The sequence below is a fragment of the Nicotiana attenuata genome, chromosome 10 (assembly GCF_001879085.1).
Source record: "Nicotiana attenuata strain UT chromosome 10, NIATTr2, whole genome shotgun sequence".
Classification (NCBI taxonomy): Eukaryota; Viridiplantae; Streptophyta; class Magnoliopsida; order Solanales; family Solanaceae; genus Nicotiana; species Nicotiana attenuata.
This window is the reverse complement of record NC_031998.1, coordinates 14,514,780-14,525,996: the sequence shown is the minus strand read 5'-3', so window position 1 is coordinate 14,525,996 and position 11,217 is coordinate 14,514,780. Positions and strand designations below refer to the sequence as shown.

Sequence of the window (11,217 nt, the reverse complement as noted above, 5' to 3'; positions counted from 1 at the left end):
CTCTAACGGCCTGAGCTCCACCTCTAGCACCTCTACCTCCACCTCTAGAACCTCTACCCCCACCTCTGGCTGGCTGGGCGGGCTGTGGAACACTCGGTGCCTGAACCATGGCACGGGAACCTGGATGCTGAGAGTTGCTCGATGCTCGAGGACAAAATCTAGCAATGTGACCCGTATCACCACAAGTATAATAAGTCCTCGGCTGCTGAGACTATTGACCCTGACGACCTGAATGGCCACCCCGAAAACTCAGGAGCGGCGGTGCACTGATAGGAGCTGGTGGTGCGCTGTAGGACTGTTGATCAGAATACTGTATGTGAGAACCACGGCCACCTGAAGCACCGTAAGAAACCTGAAGTGCCGACTGAAAAGACCTAGGAGGATGGCCTCTACCATATGAATCCCTGCCTCCAGACGAGGTATCGCTGAACCTGCCTGAATGACGAGGCCTCTTGTCAGACCCCTGACCACCTCCTTGTAGCAAAACCATCTCAACCCTCCTGGACACATTGGCCGCCTCCTGGAAAGAAATCTCACTCCCCGTCTCCTTAGCCATCTGAAGTCGAATAGGCTGGATAAGTCCCTCAATGAACCTTCTCACTCTCTCTCTCTCTCAATGCGAAGTATAAGTAGAACATGATGGGCCAACTCGATAAACCTGGTCTCGTACTGAGTAACAGTCATGGAACCCTGCTGGAGGCACTCAAACTGCCTCCGATAAATCTCCCTCTGAGTAACGGGAAGAAACTTCTCCAAGAATAGCTGAGTAAATTGCTCCCAAGTCAAAGCTGATGATCCGGCTGGTCTAGCCAAACAGTAATCTCTCCACTAAGTCTTGGCGGATCCAGATAAGCGAAAAGTAGCAAAATCGACCCCATTGGTCTCCACTATCCCCATGTTCCTGAGAACCTCATGACAGCTGTCTAGATAATCCTGGGGATCCTCAGAAGATGCACCACTGAAAGTGGCAGTGAAGAGCTTGGTAAACCTATCCAATCTCCATAAGGCATCGGTGGTCATGGCTGCTCCGTCACCGGTCTGGGCTACAACACCCGGCTGAACTGCTCCAACCGGCTGAGCTGCTGGAGTCTGAAACTGGGGAGCCATCTGCTCCGGAGTGCGAGTAGCAGGAGTCTGGACCCCTCCTCCAGCCTGAGAGACGGCTGGGGCTACAGGAAGCAAGCCTGCCTGGGTGACACTCTCCATGAGGCCCACTAGACGGACCAGAGCATCCTGAAGTACTGGGTAGCAATGAACCCCTCTGGGACCTGAGCTGGGCCCACCGGAGCCGTCTGGGCCGGAACCTCCTCGTCGAACTCAAGCTGAGGCTCTGCCACCGGTGCTGCTGCTCCGGGCTGAGCTTTGCCCCTACCTCGGCCTCTAGCACGGCCTCGACCTCTGCCCCTCGTGGGAGCTGCTGGGGGCTCGGGCTGCTGATTAGCGGATGAGGAAGCGCGTGTTCTCGGCATCTGCGAATGAACAGAGTAGAAATTCAATTAGAATTGAGAAACCAAACCGCACGACAGGAAAAAATAGATGTGAAGTTTTTTTTTTCCTAACTCTGTAGCCTCTGGGGGATAAATACAGACGTCTCCGTACCGATCCCTCAGACTCTACTGAGCTTGTCTGTGAATTGTGAGACCTATGTAACCTAGAGCTCTGATACCAACTTGTCACGACCCGGATTTCCCACCCTCGGGAGTCGTGATGGCGCCTACTAGCTAGGCAAGCCAACCAACTGAATTATTTGCTTTCTCCATTTTCAAATTCGTTAACAGTTATAAGCCGACAATTAATAAACAATATAATTTAACAAGCGGAAGAATAAATGTCAAGTTTAATAGTACTACTAATATCCTCCCATAACAAAACCACCCAAGATTTGGTGTCATAACTTCATAGACTATCTAAGAGTACTACAAATAAAGGTCTGAAAGAAATAACAAAATACTGTCTTTGGAACTACATAAGAGAAGCAGGAAAATAGATAGAGGGAGACGCCAAGGCCTACGGACGCCTGTAGGACTACCTCGGGTCGCCTGGTAAACAAGAAGCTGAAACCTCACTGCGGTCCGAAATCTGCAGCACTAGGATCTGCACAGAAGAGTGCAAAGTGTAGTATCAGCACAACCGACCCCATGTGCTGGTAAGTGCCTAGCCTAACCTCGGCGAAGTAGTGATGAGGCTAGGACCAGACTACCAAGTAAACCTATGCAGATAAATAATATACAGCGGAAAAATAAAAGCAGAAACATATATAATCAAGGATGGGAGGGGGAAACATGCTGCGGGGAAACACCGAATAGCAACAGGAAAATAGCAGTTAAATATATGGAACACCACAATTCAATTATCAACAGGAATCAGAAATCAAACAAGTGCACGGCATCACCCTTCGTGCTTTTACTCTCGCCCTCACCATAAAATCAATATAAAATGCACGGCATCACCCTTCGTGCTTTTACTCTCGTCCTCACCATAATATCAATATAATCTACACGGAATGGTACATCGTGAGGCACGGCATCACCCTTCATGCTTTACACTCTTCCTCACAAATAATGATAATAATACACGGCATCATCGTTCGTGCTTTAACACTCTTCTCTCACCAAAACAATGCACGGCATCACCCTTCGTGCTTTACACTCTTCCTCACCCAAACAACAATACAAACAATAAGGGAAAGGAATAAATGAATCATAATAAAAATCCCGGCAAGGGAACAATTGAAAAACCACAACATCCCGGCAAGGGAACAACATTTAAAACCACAACGTCCCGGCAAGGGATAAATACCACAATTCTCTTCTCGTTTTTCACATTTACCTCACAACTTGGTTCACAAATTGAGCCAATGCTCTACAAGGTTCAATTACCAATTACACTTCCACAATTCATTTTACAACATGAGCCAACGCTCTTCAATGTACAAATACCAATATTCTTTCCACAACCTTACTCAACAATAGCAATCAACACATTAAACATGAACCGTACAAACGAAGTCACATTAATCACAACATGAGACTCACGGGCATGCTTGACACCAACGTATAGATACTCGTCACAATGCCTATACGTCGTACTCAACACATAACACATAACACATAGCATATAAGACCAAACTCCTATTCCCTCAAGCTAAGGTTAGACCAAACACTTACCTCGATGCCTCGTACACAGTTCAAGCCTCAACTATAGCTTTACCTCTTGATTCCACCACCAATGTGCTCGTATCTAGTCACAAGTTACTTAACTAAATCAATGAATGCTAAATGAACCAATTCTAATGCATGAAAATAAGTTTTCTAAAAATTTTCCAAAAAATCAAAAATCGACCCCGAGCCCACATGGTCAAAACCCGAGGTTCGAACCAAAACCCGACTACCAATTCACCTACGAACTCAAATATATAATTTGTTTTGAAATCGGACCTCAAATCGAGGTCCAAATCCCCAAAATTTAAAAAACCTAGGTTCTACCCAAAACACCCAATTTTTCCCCCATGAAAATCATTGATTTTGAGTTGAAATCATGTGAAAAGATGTTAAGGATTGAAGAAAACTAGTCAGAAATGACTTACAATTGATTTGGAGAAGAAGTTGTCTTTGAAAAATTGCCCTAGAGTGTTTATGTTTTGAGAAGATGTGAAAAATGGTTAAAAATTCGTCTAAGTATGGATTTTACAGGTCTCTGATGTCGCAATTGCGACAAGGGCTCGCAATTGCGAACTTAGACTCTGCTATCATCGCATTTGCGAAGAAAATTATCGCATTTGCGACACAGCAAATTTTTAGGTCTCCTTCGCATTTGCGATAGACCTCTCGCAAATGCGAAGTCGCATTTGCGATAAAACTATCGCATTTGCGACGATTGGGTTACAACTGGAGGATCGCATTTGCGATATATTCCTCTCATTTGCGAGGTAGGCTGGCCTGGGCTATTACCGCATTTGCGACATAGCCTTCGCATTTGTGAACTCGCATTTGCGAGCCAGGCTTCGCAAATGCGAAGCCTGCAGGCCTGCAATAGAACAGCTGAAACCTGCAATTTTCCCAAGTCCGATTCTACTCCGTGGCCTATCCAAAACTCACCCGAGCCCTCGGGGCTCCAAACCAAACATGCACACCAACCTAAAAATATCATACGGATCGTTCATGCATTCAAATCACTAAAATAACATCAACAACTATGAATTTAGCATCAAAATCATGAAATCACTCAAGAACATCAAATTTAAAAAAAATTCTCAAATGAGGTCCGATTCATGTCATTTCAAGTCCGTTTCTTACCAAGTTTCACGGACTCAACCTAAATCACATATAAGACCTGTACCGGGCTCCGGAACCAAGATACGGGCCCGATACCATCAACTTCCAAACACATTTCATTTTCAAAAACTCATGTATTTTTCAGAAAACAATTTTCTTCAAAAATTTATTTCTCGGGCTAGGGACCTCGAATTAGATTTCGGGCATACGCCCAAGTCCCATATTTTCTTACGGACCTCCCGGGATCGTCGGAACACGGATCCGGGTCCGTTTACTCAAAATATTGAGCGAAGTCACTTAAATTCATTTTAAAGGTAAAATTTATTATTTTTCACTGATTTTTCATATAATGGTTTTCCGGCTAAGCGTCCGGACTATGCACGCAAATCGAGGTAAGGTAAAAAGGAGGATTTTAGGCCTCAAAACACTGAATTTATTTCTAAAACAAGTGATGACTTTTTGGGTCATCACAATATTACATTATGGTAAAATTCATATTAAATATTACATAAATATTCAACTTTCACCTCTAGTATGCTCCCATAAATGAACTATTAATGCATTACGAAGTGCAAAATGAGCATCTTTGTCCTTAATTTTTTTGTGTCGAGCTAAAAATTGCTCAAATCGATGATTTTCTTCTACTACCTTTTCTACCGTTGGAGGTGGACATTCCCAATCATCTTGAACCGGTACATTAAGATCACGTTCATCCTCTATTATCATGTTGTGCAGTATAATACATGTCGTTATTATATCATGTAACACTTCTTTTCTCCAAAAACGTGATGGTCATGCGACAATTGCGAAACGAGCTTGCAAAACTCCGAATCCACGTTTAACATCTTTTCGACATGATTCGTGTTTCATCGTGAAATATCTCTTCTGTGGCGAACGTGGGTCACGAATAGTTTGCACAAGGGTTGACCATTTTGGATATATATCGTCAGCTGAATAATAACCCATATCATATGCTTTTCCTTGAATAACATAATGGGCGGGAGAAGAAATACCTGCAGCAAGATAAGAAAACAAATGTGATGACTCTAAAACATTAATGTCATTATTGGTGCCGGGCATACCAAAATATGCAAGCCATATCCAAAGGTCATAATTCGCTACATCTTCAAGAATTATTGATGGGGATCCACTACGACCTGCATATTGTCCAGCCCATGTTGTTGGACAATTTTTCCATCTCCAATGTATGCAGTTTAGACTGCCTAACATTCCTGGAAAACCACGCTGTTCACCGATATGCAGAAGCCTTACAACATCATTAGCTGTTGGTGATCTCAAATACATTCCTGGAAAACCACGCTCTATCGTCTTGAATAATGTGTAGAGATATTTTATTCTGAAGATAAAATAGGATAAGGATAAAATCTAGCGGACGGTTGATATTAGAACGAAATCCAAGATCCGAACTTCAAAAAGGATTTTAAATTTGATCATGTGTGGGCTATAAGGAAGAATTTTGAGAAGTTTAACGATGGCGATCTTGGAAGGAAAAAACCAAGAAAGCAAGGCTATGATAATATATCATTGGAGTCTGAGAATCCTACCCCTGATTCACCCTATCTATCATCTCCTAACTTATTATCATTTTCACTAAATTTAAATGATGATGTTGCAGGTGATTCCACATTATCACAACGCCCTAGTGGGATGAAGAAAGCAAAAATGAAGAGAAAAATTGACGAAGATTATATGAAGATAATCCAATTAAAAAATAATCGGATTGCTGAGGCGATGAATAATGCAACCGAGGCAAAAAAAAAGAAGTTTTGACTGTTCAAAAAGAAAAACTAAGAGTAAAATATATGAAAGAAAAATAAAGTTTTAATGATGGATGTGGATTCTATTATCGATCCGACTCGCCGTGAATTTATGCGACAAGAACAACAATGAATAACGTATAAAAGAAGTCAACAATATTCACAATCACAACCATAACAATCCTTGGTCCTATTCACACAATACTATAATGCTTTTGGTGTATCTGGAAACGACATACCTCCCTACTAAGTTATTATGCTATTTACCGTAGTTTCAGTTTTAATGTATTTTAATTTAATGTATTTTCAATTTTCATGTAATTTCAATTTTAATGTATCATTTAATGTATTTTTAATTTTTACTTTTCAATTTTAGCAACATCTAATATTTTATATTCGCACCTTTCAATTTTAGCAACATTTAACATTTTATATTTGCACCATTCATTTTTTGAGATGATTATATATTTTTTATACACTTATAACTTATAATAAAATTAACTTACAATTTTAATAAAAATAATAAATGCACGAAAATTAATTTATCAAAATTATACGCCAAAGTTAAGATGTAAAATTAATATTATAAAGATATTACACAAACATAATTAGGTATATATAAAGGGATAAATTAAAAGAGTTAAATAATAATAAAATAATCATGAATCGTAATGGAGGAGATGAATATTGTACCTCCATATTTGGAGTAACACTATTCATCCCCCATTTTGGAGGCAAAAATGGGGGAGTCTTGGACCTCTATTATGGAGGCAAAAGTTGCCCCCGTTATGGAGAAATGGGGGAGAGTTGAAGATGGCCTAAATAATCTATAAAGTCGAGCAGTCTTTTTAATAAATTTTAGCTAGTCAAAAATGAAACGTATGGAGTGGTCATTTTTCAAAAATTCTCTAATCTAACAACATTACTTCTTAAGCTCAAATGAATTTTCACCCCTTTACAAAACTATATTTGTTAACAAGATACTCAGAATTAGTTTAATTAATCAAATCATGCTTAGAAAAAATCTAGGAAATGCTGTAGATTCGATGATAGCTATACACATGGTCTCGCGTATCCCCTTCTTTTTGACAATCTTGCTTCTTTCACAAATAAAGCAAAGCTACTTTCTCATTTTGTTTTTGACAATCTTTCTTCTATCACAAAAAGGCACATGACCTATTTTCTCATTTTGGAGCTAACCAACAAAAAATGTGCCTTGGCCCTAACCAAAAAAATAGTCCGGTGTACGAAGCATCCTGTATTTACGCAAGGTCTGGAGAAGGGTTGCACGTCTACCCTAATGCAAGCATTAGTGCCTGCTACCATGGCTCGAACCTGTGACCTATAGGTCACATTAAGACAACTTTATCATTGCTCCAAGGTTCCCTTTAACTGGGCCCAAAAAAAAATACATGCCTTGGCCCTGCCTTAATTGTTGATGTTGCAATCAAATTTCCACACACCAACCCCACAGAATAAATTAAAGATTGGTCCTTTTAAATGAAGGAAGCCATTCTTGAGAAAACACACAACTAATTCCTTCTATTTTATTATTGAGCAAATTTTATTGCTCAATCATGACTCAAAAGAACAGGATACAAGAAAAGAAATCTCTATGTGAAAAATCCATGGAAATAGTGGTGAATATCATCACACTATCATCTTTCTCACTTGCAGCCATCAATTTGGGAGGAACAAGCAATAAACATCACAAATCTTCTCATAATTCATCAATCAATGTTTCTAAAGTCTCTCCTTTTCAACTACAAAAGGGGAACAACAACAACAAGTCACAAGTGCCAACAACCAAATCAAGATTTTACGTCAAGGAACATGATCAAGGCGAAAAATCGTCGCGTTTAATTCATGAAAATACTGAGCAGGATCAAGATGGGAATTTTTCTGATTATATAAAGAAGTTTCACAAGAGGAATCGAGATGATTTGAGTGCTGCAACTACTAATCGTAAGGCTTCAACTTATATTAAGAAATTTCATGAGAGAAAAAATCATGAGTCCTTAGCTACTGCTGGCTTGCCACTTCTTGTATTGCCTCCCCCTCCTAATTCCTTAGTCAAGAAGCCAACAACAGCTTATTATTAGTTGATCACTATGTTATTAAATAGGCCTTAAAGCTATATGTACTAATACCGTCAAGATTTAACATTATCAGTATATTTTAACCTATGACAATATATTTGTTATTTTTTTATCAAGTTACCGATTGTGTTAAGATTTTTGTATTGTCACTGCATAAAATTTATAAATAAAGATTTGTTTGTTTCCCCTATTGTGTGTATGTGGTTATTGATACTATAAACTTTGATAAATCTTGTTGTGAAAGATATTCTTGAACGCAAATAAAGGAGGATGACGATCTTTTGTTGTTCCACATCGGTTGTAGGAGGGAAAATTAGTCTCCTTATATGGTCTTATAGACAATCCTCGGCTTTTGAGTTAATTTTGATGGTTGAATTAAACTCAAGGTCCATTTCTTGTCGTGACATCCAACTAGTTTTGGAGAGTACATTACTTCTCATTCAAGTTTGTTATATCATAGATCCAATTCTTCTACTGATGAAATCTTAAGCAAGCCCAATATGATTGCAGTATATCCAGACAGATTACAGATAATCGTTAGGCTGCAATAGAATTAAAGGGAAAATTATACATTTGGCCGCTTGGACAAAAATATTTATATTATCTAGCTAATATGAGTATATTATACACTAATTATGTATAATATAAATATGTGCCAACTATTTTTTTGAATGGATGGCTATTTAAGTTAATTTCTTTAGAATGAATTAACTAGCGAGAAATACATATTTATAGCCGCTTTAAAAATAAAAGCCAATAATATATATATATATATATATATATAGTTTAAACTTTTATATTATATTATTATATATATAATATATATATATATATGATTGTATATATGTGCGTTATATACATATAGTATACGTATGTTATACATTTTGGGTAGCAATTGCAATGAGTTCTGTATTTTGCCCTTACGGAAAGCCCAAGCTCTCTGTCCAGCCCAATAAATGAGCCCACTATTATGCACATTTTTCACGCTGTTATTATGCATATTACTTCGTTTTTATTAAAAGAATTTTTACCTCGTATAGCAAAGGTTAACACCTTATTTATTTTAAATAAATACCATTTAAAAAAATTATATTCTATAGATACCTTTATAAGTTTATAGCAAATATTTAATTTTGTTTCCTCTACCCTAAGCACTAAATACGCTATTCAGTTTACACTATTTTTCTTTCTCTCTCTACTTTGATACATGTCGCTGTGAGAGAGACGAATTTAAACACTAACCCAGCCACTACATACGCTACGAGAGTGCTCACAAACAAACCTTGCTCAAAATCCACCAAAAAACAATTCTTAAACCTATTGAAATATTTCATGGAGAACCTACTGTTGTGTTTACTATGGAGGAACTTGAAAAAGTTCACTGTTGAAAGAAGCCTACATCAGGCTTATTAAAATTTTCGTTTGAGAGATGTGGAGATGAATGAACTTCGAAAGTTCTTCCCAAAACTGCTTTGGAACTCAAGGTCGTAAGCTTGATTTGGTGTTAGCCGAGAAGGCACATCCTCATCAGGTTTGATTATATGAAGATTATGTTGTTGCGCTTCAAAAGTTGTTAATCATCTGCTCGTTAATGGTGATTAAAGCTCCTTATTCTGCCACCATTGCTCGACGGCGATTCGCCGGAAATTAGGGTTTGTTCTTGAACAAAGAAGACGGAGTTTGGGCTGAGCAACTTGAGTTTTCTGTTAATATATTTCAATGTATTTTTCAACGTATCACATTGTAATTTCATGTATTTTCATTGTATTCATTGTCTTTTTCCATTGAATTCAATGTATCTCGCTGTATTCCACGTATTTCATTGTATTCACTGTCTTTGTTTTTATTGGTATTTCAATGTATCCCGCTATATTCTGGATGTATTTCATTGTACTCATTGTCTCGCTAATACCATGAATGTATTCAATATTTTTCAATTAATATAATTTGTTTTTCAGATGTATTATATAATTTCTTCTGAAGATTGCATTATTTTTGGGTATTTTTTGGTTGAGAATCTTTTTTACAACCGAAATACAAATTTTGTGCTGATATTAATTGAATTTGTTGAGTTATATTAGGAGTCTTATTATGTTAATTGATACATTTTCCGTTTAAAAATAGTGTTAATTCCCTGTTTCACGTCGTGAATACAGTCGAAACAATAATTCGTGTCCAGCTGTAATCCCATGTTTCACGCCATGAATACAGTCGAATACACTCGATACAACAAACTGATTAGCTGGACTTCCCTGATTCACGCCTATTTTTGCCTACTGTATTCATGAATACAGTAGCTTAAATACATCTAATACATCTTATAACAACAGAAAACGTATCTACAATCCGTAATATAGCAAATGGTATCTACAGATAGCTAATTACCACTAAAAAGATAGTGCTTTATGAAAATTTCTCATAATTCTTACTCCAAACCCATTAAAACTTGGGCGGGTCAAAATAGATTTGGGTTAGTTTTGCCACCTCTAAATCTATATTGCTTTAGACATTTTGTATTCGAAATTAACTGAATTGCTTAATTCAGATTCACATCGGATAGATGCCACTAATGAAGAAATTCTCCGCCTCAAGTGTGGTTTTGATATATATTCATATTATATTGAGGATTGAGAATTGGACTGGTTTCTGTTAATTATACATTGGACAGAAATAACTTTTGTTTATCATGACTCTGACCTTGAAATTAAAAAAATTAAAGTTTATCTGCTGTCAATACAAAAAGGCGTCACTTTACAATGACCATTTTCACGCATTTTTCATAAGGCATAAGTCAAAAAGAGGCAAACAATGAATAAAAACAACTCATAGTAATCCATAGCTTGTTGTTAATACATAGTAAACCAAAAAATAATTTGCATATGAGAAAGTATACATTATGCCCGCCCAATGATTTATAACACGAGTATGTAAGAGATGTAATGTGTCTAACAAATATTGTATTAAAATTTAAACATTATCCGTGATAATAAAAACAGTCAAAAATTAAATTTGGCTGGCTATTTTATGTAATCGACCTCCGTGTGTTTGATATATATGATAAAAAAA

General features: G+C 37.7%; 1 protein-coding gene across 1 annotated transcript; it reads right to left on the bottom strand.

Moving 5' to 3' along the window:
• Positions 5,067 to 5,579, bottom strand: LOC109233598. The gene is made up of 2 exons (XM_019399480.1): positions 5,357 to 5,579; positions 5,067 to 5,287 (listed from the first exon to the last, which is right to left on the bottom strand). Exons 1-2 carry the CDS (start codon positions 5,577 to 5,579, stop codon positions 5,067 to 5,069), a joined length of 444 nt encoding a protein of 147 aa, XP_019255025.1.

What these genes read in the sequence shown, in the direction of transcription:
- LOC109233598 (XM_019399480.1), bottom strand. Translation starts at nt 5,579, where the DNA reads ATGTATTTGAGATCACCAACAGCTAATGATGTTGTAAGGCTTCTGCAT. An exon ending in GATATGGCTTGCATATTTTG is followed by an intron (nt 5,288 to 5,356) that starts GTATGCCCGGCA and finishes ATCTTGCTGCAG; the next exon opens with GTATTTCTTCTCCCGCCCAT.